Genomic DNA, 15157 nt, shown 5'->3' with positions numbered 1-15157 from the left:
ACCATGCTACAAAACAATCAATGCAAACTTTCAAAGATCATATCAGCAGTACTCTACAGAGTTTGACTCTACTACTAGTGCTCTAGTGAACTTCGTTTGGATGAATTGTAGTAATCATTAATGAACTGGGAAACAGAACACTGCTCCATTTTATGCACCCAGGAGCATTTTACAAATGCGTTCCACTGGTGCGCATCAGGAAATCACAATTTTCTGTCCAGTAAAATTAATGGAACATTGAGGGCAGCGATCCGGGATTTTCTGATAGGTGCAGTCCTACAGGCAGAAATCCTGTTCCCCCTGCCAACTGTGGAACTCGCTACCACAAAGAGTAATTGGGGCAAATAGCATAGATGCATTTAAGGGGAAACTAGATAAACACATGAGGGTGAAGGAAATAGAAGGATATGCTGATAGGGTTAGATGAAGTGAGGGTGGCAAGGGGCTTGTGTGGAGCATAAAAGCCAGCATAGACCAGTCGGCCCGAATGGCCTGTTTCTGTGCTGCAGATTCTATATAACTCCTTCCAACTACTGTAACAACATGAAAACGTTGCTGTAATCATGCCCATTATGGGCAGAAGGCTGGTACATTGGTGCGTCTCTTGCCATTGTAAATAATTCAATCCCTTCTACTCTTTTTGCAGGAAAAAACTGTATGTAAGAGAGAGAAGCTGCAGAGGAAGCCCCTCACCCCTCCATCTCCATCCTCTTACACCTTTTCAGGATGCAACCCAAGATATCGAGGGTATTGAGGATTAGAGGGGAAGCAGGAGGCCTGGCCTTACGCAGCTCATGGGTTGTTCCCAGTTTTTCACTGCTCTTTTTAAACCTGTTCATTCGCTCACTCCTTCACTTACTGGAACCAAAGCAGACAGTAAAGAACTATTCCAGAAAGCAAACTGTAACCAGGGTGCCAATTATAGCCATCCAGAGAGACAGCGATTCCCATGGCGTACTGTAGAGTTTCTATCTCGTACCAGAATACCACACAAACAGGTTGTGCACCCCTTCACTTTAGCTGCCAGATGCTAAAAGCTCCTAGGGACACTTTTTAAAAATTCTTTCTCGGGATGTGGACATCGCTGGCAAGGCCAGCGCTTATTGCCAATCTGACAAGGTAGAATCCTAGAATGGTTACAGCACAGAAGGAGGCCATTCGGCCCGTTGAGCTCTCTGCAAGAGCAATCCGACGAGTCCCACTCCCCCGCCTTTTCCCCATAGTCCTGCAAATTTTTTCCCTTCAAGTACTTATCCAATTCCCTTTTGAAAGCCAGGATTGAATCTGCCTCACCACCCCCTCAGGCAGTGCATTCCAGATCCTAACCACTCACTGCACAAAAAAGGTTTTCCTCCTGTCGCCTTTGGTTCCTTTGCCAGTGACCTTAAATCTGTGTCCTCTGGTTCTCGACCCTTCTGCCAATGAGAAGAGTTTCTCTCCATCTACTCTGTCTAGACCCCTCATGATTTTGTATACCTTTATCAAATGTCCTCTCAACCTTCTCTGCTCTAAGGAGAACAACCCCAGCTTCTCCAGTCTATCCACGTAACTGAAATCCCTCATCTCTCGAACCATTCTAGTAAATCTTCTCTGCACCCTCTCTAAGGCCTTCACATCCTTCCTAAAGTGCGGTGCCCAGAATTGGACACAATACTCCAGTTGTGGCCGAACCAGTGTTTTATAAAGGTTCATCAGAACCTCTTTGCTTTTTTACTCTTTGCCTCTATTTATAAAGCCCAGGATCCTGTGTGCTTTTTTAACCTCTTTTTCAACCTGCCCTGCCACCTTCAACGACCCCCAGATCTCTCTGTTCCTGTACTCCCTTTAGAATTGTAACCTTTAGTTTATATTGACTCTCCTCGTTCTTCCTACCAAAATGTATCACTTCGCACTTCTCTGAGTTAAATATCATCTGCCAAGTGTCCGCCCATTCCACCAGCCGATGACCTCTTGAAGTCTCTCCTCCTCACTGTTCACAACACTTCCAAGTTTTGTGTCATCTGCAAATTTGGAAATTGTGGCCTGTACACCCAAGTCCAAGTCATTAACATATATCTAGAAAAGCAGTGGTCCTAGTACCGACCCCTGGAGAACACCACTGTACACCTCCCTCCAGTCCGAAAAACAACCATTCACCATTACTTTCTGTTTCCTGTTACTTACTATGAACAATCTCCTCTTTTACTGTGACTCGGTGGTAGTGTCTTAAAATTCTTTGCACTGGTTTGATATAACTGATTGACTTGCTAGGCTACTTCAGAGCCAGCCAGGTTGGTGTATAGGCCAAACCATGTAAGGATGGCAGGTTTCCTTCTCGAAAGGACTTTAGAAGAATAAGTTGGGTTTCTCTGACAACTTCAGGGTCACTTTTACTGATGCCAGCTTTTTTTTTAAAGTGAATTCAAATTCTCAAACGAACATGGTGGGATTTGAACTCATGTTCTCTGGATTACTAGTCTAGTAACATAATCACTACACTGCCTTACCCTATCTGATAAATGCAGCAATCTTTCATACTCCAAAAGACATCCTTATTTTGAAATTGGGTCTGTATCCATGTCCCGATCAGTAGAGAATGATCATGAGCGATCCATCTGGACAGTTGTTTGTTGTTCCTTCTGTGCCCTGGTACCTGTTCCAGCTCACTCTGGGTATTATCCAGTGCACCCTCCTCAAACTCACAGCCAAAATCCCACAGGACGGATGTTCCTGAGCTGGTGGTTTGCAGGGTTAGAGTGAATTCTGATACCTGTTCAGATATAGGACACCCTCCTTGATGTAAAATGCTGCCTAAATGTGAAAAAAACACATCTTGAACCTTTTTGAAAGGTTTCCAGAGTGATGGAGTAAAGATGGCTCTAGCAATATGTTCCTGAAACTATTGCTTTTAAACAGGCTGGTTTTCAGACAAAGTGTTGAGGTCCATCATGTATTCTGTGGGTGTGTGTCAATATGAAGAGATGCCATGTAAACATAACTGACTACAATATGAAGCCAGAAGGCAGCTTTCAGTGAAATACAAAAGCTTCTTGGTGTAGTGTTAACCCGCTTGCTGGAATTTTCTGGAGGGCTCTGCTGAAGAGAAACATCCCAATCAATGTGTCAGAATCTATGAATTGTATGGGTATGTTGGCAATCACTGAATTGATATAACTCAGAAACAACTCGGCTTTTCAATTTCAATGTAACCATCTCATAAGCCTGTCAGAAATATCAACATAAAATTAGGAAGCCTTAAAATTTGCTTGCAGGCAACATGCATCTTTTACGCTCACATTAAGCCTTTGAGCTGTGCAGAAAGGAGAACAGTGAAGTCAACTAATTTACTATACATCATAAATTGTTGCAGACAAGTGCAATAACAGTTTGTTCAGGCATTATACTCCTGAGTAATTGTGAGAAACTCATCATTACTAGTCTGAGGTGGAGGACAGTGAGCATCTCAAGGCAGATAATGAACGTATTGTCTAGGGAAGTGATGCTGTTATGAGTGGACACTTCTAGGGTGCTATAGTTGGCGTCTTTGGTGCTCTTAAGTGCCATTTAAAGACTTTTTCGAGTCTTATTAGCAAGAGCCCTTTTACAGCCTTTACACACACATCAACATGCAGATGCACACACACACACACACACTTCCCTCCATTAGTTGGTCACTGGCTCTGAAGTAGGACATTGACCGATTCGATGACAAGGTTGGAAGATTCGAGAGAGCTTACATTGATGGTGGACATAGGAACTAGAAAATTTCTATTAGCTTAATAGGGAGTACTTTTCTGAGGTTGGGGCAAACTCATATTATAATTGGTGCAAGGTCGAGAGGGAGTTTTACTCAGTATCTAAACCAAGCAATACCTCATTTGGGAATGCTTGAGGATCACACTGGCAGCAAGAAATGGGTAAGTGTTCCATTCAGCAACACTGATACCACTCACCCTGATAAACTACTTTTATGAGCCAATTATTTAATGTGTGCTTTTTGGATGTGCTTTATTTCCAATCTATCAAAGCTCAATAAAAATGCATGCATGTTTTTAATTACATTTGCTTTGATTGCTGTTCTCTTTTGTGGTCAAATGTGTTCATACAGTTGTACTGTTTATTTCATTAGAAACATTAAAAGTGCATATCATGGCTATATTTGATTTATAAATAGTTGAATTCAGAGTTGAACTTAGGTAGAAGGAATTCAACTAAACAAAATCCTTAAGAGAGCTCTTTCGAAGGATTAGTCGGTAATTGCAATCTCGTGTGGTACTGAATTATATCAAGCAGGATCATCTCAAGGTTTATCACGGTTGGAAGGAACAGTTGGGTTGTAAAATTGTCTTCAGTGCCTCTAGGCTGCGAGAAGAAAAATCAGCCAAGATTCCCACTCCTGATTGTTATCTCTTGATCCCTTCTGGAAAGTGAGCGCGTGTGGATGACAGATGAGGACAGAATTGGACTGAGTTGTGATGCCTGTATAGTCAAATTGTCTGCTGAATTCGCTGTTTCAGCTCACGTGTGGGAAAACAGCCAGGAGGTATTGGAGTCTAATGAAGCAAAGCTTTCATCTCGCATCAAATAGGGAAAATTCTGCTCTGCATCTTTTTATACAACTTTAGATCGACAGAGTATATGCGAATTGGCGTCAGATGCCTGCAGTCAGCTAAAGAGTTCCTTTGCCTCAGTGACTGGAAGGTAGCCAATATGAAACCAGCCGGATTTATCCAGAATTTCAATGACACACAAGCTGTCTACATAAGCACATGTACATTGTTTGATGTGTAAACTGGCCAGGAAACAGAAGCAGAAACTTCAGCCCCAATTCTAACCCTGCCAGCCCGGCGGTAACTGGGCCTGTGGGCAGTTAGAAGCAGGGCCCGACTTACCCCCTCTGATCTCGGCCCCCACATGCCCAATCTGTGTCCTGAGTTAAAATTGGGGCTTTTGTTTTAGGTGAGAATTGAATTACTGTGCCTCTGAATGACAATAAATATTTGATCAACTTCAAGGTCCATCAAACTTATTATTGCTGCCAGATGCTAATGTTTTGAAATTTTGATAACTGGGGGTACTAAACAATTTGTTAGTGGCTGACTTATCAGACGATATAGTTGAAGGGAAAATAATTAATATCTAATATTAATATCTATGACCTGAAAGGCAGGTTTGGCATATAAAACTGTATTGTTACTTATCTTTAGTTCAGTGTTCAGGTGTTCATGATCTTTAGTTCAGCTTCAGTTGAGTCTAAATGGACAGCTGGATGCTGGGAGGGGAACAGAAATCTTGCCTCACCCACATACAAAACGTCACGTTGGAAAGGCTTTGCAAAAATTTATTCCTTTTGTAGATTATTCAACTGTGTAAGAGGTCTGTGCTAAAGAAGATGTGGAGGATTTTATCTTTATTGTTCTCAAAATATTTTTTCATCAATATCTTATTTTTCTGCCTCTGTACAATTATCTTACTGGTAAATAAACTTGACTGGTAGTTTTAACCTGAATGTAATGGTGTGACAGTGTGCCATTTACCGCCCTTTGGAGTAGACTGGAGATCATTGTCTCCCGTGCCTTATACCATAATAATATTACTTGTTAGTCCTGTGACGTACTGTTCTCATCACAGCGTGTATAAGAAGTGCAGGTTTCAGTTCACAGAGGATTCTGTCTGCTTAAGGAAACCACGTTTCTCCGTGAAGATGAAGGATTTCCAGCATCTGTACTCCAGCAAATGCTGCACCTTCAGAAAAGGAAGGGAAAAAAGCAAAGAAAAAGCTATGGTTCCTTAAGATCCCATAGGACGCTGCATTAAGTGTATAATACTTGTATATTGGATACTGAGTCGACTATTCCATTTTGTAATTTCACTGATCTTCCTACAGTTGAATGTTTTAATATTGTAGCAATCCAGCTATTTTCTCTTTTATTAATATTGAATTAACATTTTAAAATGAAGTGAATTCAGTTTGTATGTGATTGTGGGTCGGCTCCCATTTGTTAATATTTTCAATTGTTACAAATATTTTTGAATGATGCACATTCCAGTTTTCCAAGAGGGATCTGTGTGCTGAACAAACAGCAAAGGCAATGGGTGAGGTGGGACAGAACTTCTGTGTTCTCAATGTAGGAATACACAACACCATTGTGCTCTTGGCAATATTTTCAGTATCTTTTATGTGTTCATAATTGTTTGGGGCACACAATGTCATACAGTGCAGATTCACCAGAATGATACCAGGGCTAAAAAGGTTAAACTATGGTGACAGCTTGTATAGACTAGGCTTGTATTCCCATGCGTATAGAAGATTAAGGGATGATCTAATTGAGATATTTAAGATGATTAAAGGATTTGATAGCATAGATAGAGAAAAACTATTTCCTCTGCTGGGAACATTCACAACAAGGGAGGCATAACTTTAAAATTCGAGAGAGCTTGTTCAGTGGTGATGTCAGAAAGCATTTCTTCACATAGAGAGTAGTGGAAATCTGGAACTCCCTCCCTCAAAAAGCTGTTGAGGCTGGGGGGTCAATTGAAAATTTCAAAACTGAGATTGATGGATTTTTGTTAGGCAAAGGTATTAAGAGTTAATGAACCAAGGCAGGTAGATGGAGTTAAGATACAGATCAGCCATGATCTAATTGAATGATGGAACATGCTCAAAGAGCTGAATGGCCAACTCCTGTTGCTATGTAAGCATTGGTGCTTAATGCTACAGAGGGGTTGCAGTTTTAAGTCCCATACCACTCAATTCCAATCTGAACCACTTCAAAAGGCTCTGGGTGCCTCCTAACATGGGGGGCGGGGTGGGGGGGTGAAACTAGGAAGGAGAGTCATCCTTGGATGGATCCTGAGGGCCAGCTATAGAGACTGTTGGCCATTATTTGAGAGGAGGCTGTGTCCGCCTGCCAGCCAGATTAGCTGCAAGGGAGATTTTGAAGTGATTCAAACTGAGGTTGAACAAATTTCCAAGCTCCTGCCTTTGAGGAGAAGCTAGCTTATCAGTCTTAAAAAAAATAGGAAATGCCTAGCCTTCTCCTTGTTTTTAAATACTTTTGACACTTTGACATGTGACCTCTGAAGCGTGTCCTTGCCGCACTAGAACATACACACTACAAAATCGTCTGTGGTGTTGATCATGATGAGTCAGAGGTTATTCTGTTGCAACACAGCTGCTGGGTTGTTGGAGTTGGGGGGAAGAGTGTACATCTCTACTGAGATCTTTGAAAAAGAAGTTTGTAAGAGATCTCTTCAGAGATAATGAACTAAATGAAGGTGAATAACTCGGACTGGGGGGCACAATTCAAGCAGATCTCCTGCAGGGGGGAGGGGGCAAGAAGTTGGGCAGGAATCCAAATCTACTTGGTTTCTGCCTCATGCAACCTATAGCCCAAAGTCTGGGTGAAGGGTGGGGAGGAACACATCAGGTGAAAATGTGACACATACGAACATTGTGGAGCCCTACAGCCCTCTGAGATCTCTGCGCTCCTCCAATTCTGGCCTCTCAGACATGTCTTTCACCTGCCCTAAGTCTGCCTTGGGGCATGTCTGGAGGCATTCCCAGACTACCCCAGGAACTCTGCTCAGTATGCCACCTGAGAGCAGGTGCAGGTCCCTTACTAGGCCTTAGGAAGGTCCAAAGATTGTCAGAGAGCCTTGAAAACAAAAGCAAAATACTACAGGTGCGGGGCATCTGAAATAAAAATGGAAAATACTGGAAAACACTCAACAGGTCAGGCAGCGTCTGTGGAGAGAGAAACAAACGTTTCAGGTTGATGACCTTTCATCAGAACTGGAAGATGTGGTGAGACGAACAGCTTTTAAGCAAATACAGAGCCAGGGAAAAGGGGCCAGGGAAAGAACAAAAGGGCGGGGTCTATGATCGGGTGGAGGGCAGGAGGGGTTAAATGAAAAAAGTGATGATGGTGCAAGGCAAAAGGAGGTGATAATGGGACAAGGAGAGAAATAAAAGATGGGTGCAGAGGAGATGTAAATGCTTACAGCAGAATAGCAGAAGGGGCAGGAAGCATGGACAACCTGACAAAAATGCTGTATTGTGAAACATTGCAATCAAAATCTTTTCCCAACAAGTAAAGTTAATTGCAATCCAAAAATGGGCCTGAAATTATGAAATGAATGCACTGATTCAGCATATGGGAGTTGTTTAATACCTTTGCCACTTGGGAAATTGTGACAATTGAGGTCATCCACTTTGGACCCAAGAAAGATAAATTGGTGTATTTTCTAAATGGTGAGAAAATAGGAACTGTAGAGGAGCAAAGAGATTTCAGACTCCAAGTGCACAAATCATTAAAAACTAGTAGACAGGTACAAAAAGCAATCAAAAAGGCTAATAGAATGTTGGTCTTTATCTCAAGGGGGTTGACTTAAAAGGGGAGGAAGTTATGCTTCAGTTCTATAAAGCTTTGGATAGACCTTATCTGGAGATACTGCATTCATTTTTGGGCACTGCACCTCAGGAAGGATATATTGGCCTTGGAGGGGGTGCAACACAGATTCACCAGAATGATACATGGGCTTATGAGGACAGGTTGCATAAACTTGGCTTGTATTCCCTTGAGTATAGAGGATTGAGGGGTGATCTGATCAAGGTGTTTAAAATGTTGGAAGGATTTGACAGGGTAGATATGGAGAAACCATTTCCTCTGGTGGGGGAATCAAGAATAATGGGATAGAATCTTAAAATTAAAGCGGGCCAATTCAGGAGTAAAATCAGGAAGCACTTTTTCACACAAAGGGTAGCAGATATCTGGAACCCTCCCCCACAAAAGGTCTTTGGGTGCTGGGATAATTGGAACTTTCAAAGCTGAGATAGGTAGATTTTTTATTAGGTTAGGGTATCAAGGAACATGGAGCAAAGACATGTGAGGTGCAGATCAGCCGTGATCTAACTGAATGGCAGAGCCTGGTTCGAGGGGCTGAATGTCTTACTCCTGCTCCTATGTTCACACAACATCCTGACTAAGTTTTAGTGTGCACAAAATACAATCCCACACAAAGATTCATTTGTAGAGCTCACCCGTTATGACCACGTTAAGATATTCAGCCATTTTATTGAGAAACAGTAAGCATTACTAAGAATTGTAATTAGATATAGTGGCAGCCATGATAGAGAAATAGTTTAATTGAACTAGAGCAGCTGGAACATATTGTTGATGGCAGGAGCAAGTGTGGAAGTTGTTTAAGGTGTTAGTGTAAATGCACCACCCAGTGTAGCACTGATTCACACAGACTAGGACTATCCCAAGTTTAAACACTCCTCGGTGCTGAGTTAGCTGATGACAGCCAGGGCAACGTGTAGAACGGCAATAGTTGGCCATAGCACCCCTAAAGTAGAGAGGGGAATATCAGCCAGATAATCCTCTTCCTGTCAGAATCCTATGCACATGTGGTCATCAGATTAGGATGGGAAGTGTGTGGCTGTGCTGCCTCCTCCCTCCCACCTCCAGCCCCAGTCAAATAATCTGCCAACACTTTCTATCAAACTCACAAGTGAAGAATAGCCACTTGGGTGAGGTACTGGAAAGTCACTGGCGTTCATGAATAGACCAAGAAAGCCCATTGGGCTGAGTACCACGTCGTTGATAGCATCCATTCATGGACCCACACTCCAGCATTAGGCGGCAGCATTAAGAGAGGAGAGGAGAAAAAAAAGGAAAAGTCTGTGGTTGCGGGAAGTGTGCAATTGATAATGCCGAACCTTGAAAATCAAATGCATTAATACATACAGACGTGAATGTCTAAAATGCTCCAACACATTATTAATAATGTTTAATCACATCCATTAAAATTGTGTGACTGGAGTTGTTCTTACAATGCATCAAACAAATGGATTGGTCTAATTTCCTTGCATATTTATTACATAATTTATTCTAATACATTTTATTGCACTTCATTTACAGTACGATAAGAATGCAGTAATGTGGATTTTGCTATGTATTTATTTGGTTTAAAATACTTTGTTAATAACATGTTTGATTATAATGAAATACTGTGTAATTGCAAAACATTGGCATGAATTAATATTGCAATTACTAAGATATTAATATGTAATTACAATGTTATTAATGAAATTTAAAAAGAAAGTGTTAAAATCACACCAGGAAACTTGATATGGATGCTTTTCTATGTGTTTAAATGCACTGATACATTGTGCAACCTGTACATGTAAACATAGACTAATGATGATAATCATTTTTCCAACCAGCCCAGTGCAGCATCAGGACATGTTCGCTCTTCCTAAAGATACACAAAGATGCTTATACATTTATACACATTGTAACAGGACACGTGAAACGTGTACATGAATGAGTGCCCATCAGTGAAAGGTATAAAGGAAAAGGGGTGATTATTGATCATCTACTGAAAGTGTCCATAGTCAATGTGAAGCTCTTGCCAGCAAAGCTAATCAAATCACAACAAGCCTCTTGACAGCATTTGATTGCAAGTGTAAACAAATTAATTTAACCCTGTACAGCTCATTGATAACGTCACATTTTGAATCCCATGCACAATTTTGAGCACCCCTACAATCAAAAGGACATTGAGCCACTGGGGCAGAGAAGAGTGACCATTATAATCGGGCGATGTAGGTCTCTGCGTTATAAAAAGAATCTCACAGAACTGCCTCGTTGTCCTTACTGGGGTCACAGATATCATACAGCCAGCAGTTTGCATATTTAGAATCTACCCCCCTCAGATTTAAACAAGAATCTTTAGAAACTAATTTCTCAAAATTAGCTGCCATAAAAAATAAATTCCTCCTGCTGGTGTTCTGCTCTCCTCCTTGTTGCACCTCTTTATTTAGCAGGCAATCAGCACACATTATCATGTGTTTATTTTTAAACATGGCTGCTCTGAAGCAGCTTACTGGAGTAGAAAGTGTTTCCTCAGATCAGGTCTAGACAGACACTCTGCTTGTCAGACATTTCCTTGTTATTCCATTCCCGGACAAGATTAGGAATAAGATTTCAACATTTTCTCCTTTTAAATCTGAAATTTAAATAAACAAAAATAGCTAAGAATTAAATTTAAAAAGACGGGTAGGAACATAAACTTCAAAACCGGATTCATTTTTGTATTTAGGTTCATTTTTTTAAATATAAGGTTTCAAATTTTATTCTTTATTTTAACAAGATAAGTAAAAATCTCCCTAATAGATGATAAGGAGGTAGGTGATTTGATCAAATGGTCCTGGGTGCTCTTGAGGAGGTCTGCAAATGATGGAATAGATCATATAAAGAAAGAACTTGCATTTATATAGCACCTTTCACGACTTAAGGACATCCCAAAGTGCTTTACAGCCAATGAAGTACTTTTAAAGTGTACTCACAGTAGTAATGTAGGAAACTTGGCAGCCAATTTGCAACAGCAAGCTCCCACAAACAGCAAAGTGATAATGACCAGAAAATCTGTTTCAGCGATGTTGGTTGAGGGATAAATATTGTCCAGGTCACCAGGGAGAACTCCCCTGCTCTTCTTCGAAATAGTGCCATGGGATCTTTTACGTCCACCTGAGACGGCAGATGGGGCCTCGGTTTAACGTCTCATCTGAAGGACCAACCTGTCCTGAACATGAGAAGGAAATCCCCATCTCTGTGTAGCTGTTTATTCTGGGATTGGAGTTCTCCTGAGGAAACAACTGACCTGGCCTGGCAGAAATTCATCCCAGTCTTCAATGGTGCTTAATGAATGAGTGGTAACGTACTCAGGCTTCTAATTAAAGACTTGTGGTGGATGAGCTCTGAACAAGATGCCAGGTCAAGGGAATAGTGGGAGTGTTCTGGCTGGCATTGGTTGCAGATTAGCAGTTTCAAAGTGGTTTTACATTGTTAGAGTGCCATTGGCAGTGCTTCCAACATCGACATTCTAATAAAAATGATCTGACCTCGGGAACTCCTGACAACATTGGCAACCATTTTCCTTGTATGTCACATGCTTCTATCGGGCTTCAAGTTTAAACTAAAAATGGGTAGCCAGATTCCGTCCCTTTTTGACAACAGCATCTCCAGTCACCGACCTTGACTTAGGAGCATTGGTGCAAGGAAAAAAAATCAAAGTGAGCAATGACACCACTGTGTCAGCCAATGAGTTGGAGGCGGGATGAGACTTACGACAGGACTTAAAGCAAACAGTCTATTTTACAGTAAACAAAGTCTATTTACCCAGCAAACAGAGTCTACTCGAACAGAATCTCTATGAACTACAGCAAACAGTACTTATGACCCAAACTACAGCAAAGTCTCCCGATAAAAGCAGGATTATTTCTCCAGCAAAATGCAGTGAGTGGAGATTAGTTACGTAATACAAATTATGCGTGAAAAATCAATCCCATTCACTTACAGTAATGTGGTCTCCAGGCTTGATTGACGGGGGAATTACCCAATCATCTTCATTCTGGCCGGGATTTGTGGTGTCACTATATGCAGCCTAGAAAAATATGGGCAAGCAGTGCACGGAGATCACAGATCTTTGTTTGAGCCGCTCACCTGTAATTCCTTCTCTAACATGAAGCCACCACTGGTGTCTTTGGTGCTTTGAAATTCGCACACCATTGTGTAAACTGGGCAAACTCCAAAGCATCAGAGGTCAGGGCACATTCTAAAAATCACCTACAACGTAAACCAGCCCTTCGACTGGCTACCTGTGCACAGCTGTGACAGACGTTAGAAGGATTCTTATTAGCAATTAAGGTTTATTCTTCCCTTATCCCTCGAGAGATATTAGGGTAGATTTTCAACTTGCTGCCTGGGTGTAGAAATGGTGTTATGGATCGGCTGCCAATTATAGAAACCGCCCGATTTTAATTTCCATTGCAATGGGTGGCCAATCTGCAATGCCAGTTTTACACCTGGGTGGCACGTTGAAACTCTATCCCATCATTTCAGCATCATTTTGGCCATTGGATTGTTTGTTATGCATGTGTGTGTGTAAAAATAAAAAAAAGTTTAGAGTAATATTTTTTCTTGATGGTGGCCCTTTAAATCACTTGTAAACAATGGAGTTTGAGGTTGTCAGCACAGCCTCGGTGAATGCTCTTTCCACCATAAACACCATTTATAATGGCATTAATGGCACTCTCCCAAAGAAAACTGCGATGTGCCAAGCTTGCCGTATTTCACAGTTAAATACAGAAATTGAGGGTTGCCCTCTGTATGGTGAATCTTTGTATGAAATTCGCTTTCCTGCTTCAGATGTTAACTTCAAGAGAGAAATATAACCAGCAATTCCCTCAGCTGTGATCTGTCCAAACAGAACGTGACACGGGTTGTTATTAGCTTTGCACCTTTTATCAAGGCGGGCACTTTGATGGAGATAAAGCCTTTACAACCTTTTGCTCTTGTTTCCTGTGCACATTCACTCATGGAGGCAGCTCTGGGATGTGCCAAATAATTAACACAAAAGACAAAAAGTGAGGGCATGGGAGAGAGAGGCTGTACGATGCCTTCAGGCACGGCTCGCTTCGTACCAGCGGGTCTGGCTGGCGAGAAGCACATTAACACAGACCTCTTGCACCAGCAGACAGGTGTCATTGTATAATTCTGTTTGCAAGGTAAGTATCCGTGGGATGTGACAAGGCCGCATTTAGTAATGCAATTTTCCCGTCTTTTTCATTGCTGCACCCTGTAGGGAGAAACTGATTAAGTGGATATTCCACTCTGTGTAAATGTGTGGTCTGTATTAATTTGCATTTCATTAGAGATACAAGAGCACTTAGTTTTATGCTTTTGCTCTTCAGAAAGGTTATGAAAGATGAGCCATAAAGTTCTTTGCTATTCACATGGTTTTAATACCCCCTGTAGTTTTAGTAACATATTTTGACTATACCATAGCTTTATTGCATAATACTGTGTTCAAAATGTCATGCGATCGAATAATATTTTTCCAAAGCAGTGGAGAAAAATTATTATTTGCGCTAAGCGTTTTTTAATACATTGCATGAGCATAACATACAGAATGTAAAATCAGTGAGGAACAGATTGCTGCTAAATTGAAAAAAAGCTCAACATTTAGCACATGTAAATTATGTTCAGTAGGTTCAGTAGTCAAGTTAACATAAATCCATTTTAAAGAGCAAATTGGACTGTGCTCCTGAATGTGCTGTGACCTTTGCACAGGCTGGCCAATTGTGTTTTGTCTCTGAGTACTATTGATCGGACTGCTTCTAATTGCCTTTCTTTCGGATTGCTGGGCGATGTGATGTGAAAACATGTGACAGTGTCATCACGCGCGGATTTCGGAAAGTGACCCTCTGGACTGTGCGCGAATGCCAAGAACAGCAGGGGCACTGATTAGTGCAGCGCTGAATAAGAGGGACCCCCCCTTAAGCCTGGCAGTTGCTAACTAACAGTGAACAACATGTACAGGTTGCCTGGTTTTGAAGGGGGATTTACCACTGAGACCCCTGCTGCTTCTGCACCCCACGATGAACCACCAGATGAAATTCAGAGAGTGGCTGCATAGTTTTCTAAAAAGACACCATCCTTCAGGAAAATGTGTTTGTCACATCTTTGATTGCAGCCAACAACAACTTGCATTTATATAGCGCCTTTAACATTGTAAAACATCCCAAGTCGCTTCACAGGAGCGCTATCAAACAAAATTTGACACCGAGCCACATAAGGAGATATTAGGGCTGGAGCCCAAAAGCTTGTTCAAAGAGGCTGGTTTTAAAGAGCGTGCTAAGGGAGGAGAGAGAGGCGGAGAGGTTTAGGGAGGGAATCCCAGAGCTTAGGGCCCAGGCAGCTGAAAGCACTGCCACCAATGGTGGAGCGTTGGAAATCGGGGATGCGCAAGAGGCCAGAGTTGGAGGAGTGCAGAGACCTTGGAGAGTTATGAGGCTGGAGGAAGTTACAGAGAAAGACACAAAATGCAGTGAGCTAAATTACTTTCATACACAATACTGTGCCAATTGCACGTGACAAAAATGATTAACTGCTCTTCTCCTTCCAAACAGTCGCCAAAATTTGGTCAAAACAAATGTTCACGATGGCAGGACTGGTTCAGATGAAACGTACCCTCTCCCTTGCCAGCCCATTTGATTTTATCCTTCCAGAATACCAACTCTACAATCATCCCCTTAGGGCACCTAGCTGTGCTTAAATGTGTCCAGTATCTCGATAGTCCAGCTATCAAGCACCCTCTGCAAAGAAAT

The 15157-nt window shown here is 41.7% G+C and overlaps 1 protein-coding gene across 1 annotated transcript in view; it reads left to right on the top strand.

Annotated features, from left to right (window-relative positions):
* rps24 (ribosomal protein S24) overlaps positions 1-6785 on the top strand; it is a 202789-nt gene extending 196004 nt beyond the window's left edge. The window contains exon 5 of the mRNA XM_067972522.1: positions 6773-6785. Within this exon, the coding sequence (XP_067828623.1) occupies positions 6773-6775 (3 nt within the window). The 3' untranslated portion in view covers positions 6776-6785. The remainder of the gene's footprint in view (positions 1-6772) is intronic.
* The last annotated feature ends 8372 nt before the right edge of the window (positions 6786-15157 follow it).

Source organism: Heptranchias perlo, chromosome 36, assembly GCF_035084215.1.
Source record: "Heptranchias perlo isolate sHepPer1 chromosome 36, sHepPer1.hap1, whole genome shotgun sequence".
In the NCBI taxonomy this organism is placed as follows: domain Eukaryota; kingdom Metazoa; phylum Chordata; class Chondrichthyes; order Hexanchiformes; family Hexanchidae; genus Heptranchias; species Heptranchias perlo.
Note: the sequence above shows the minus strand (reverse complement) of the source record. Positions and strands in the feature narration are given on the sequence as shown.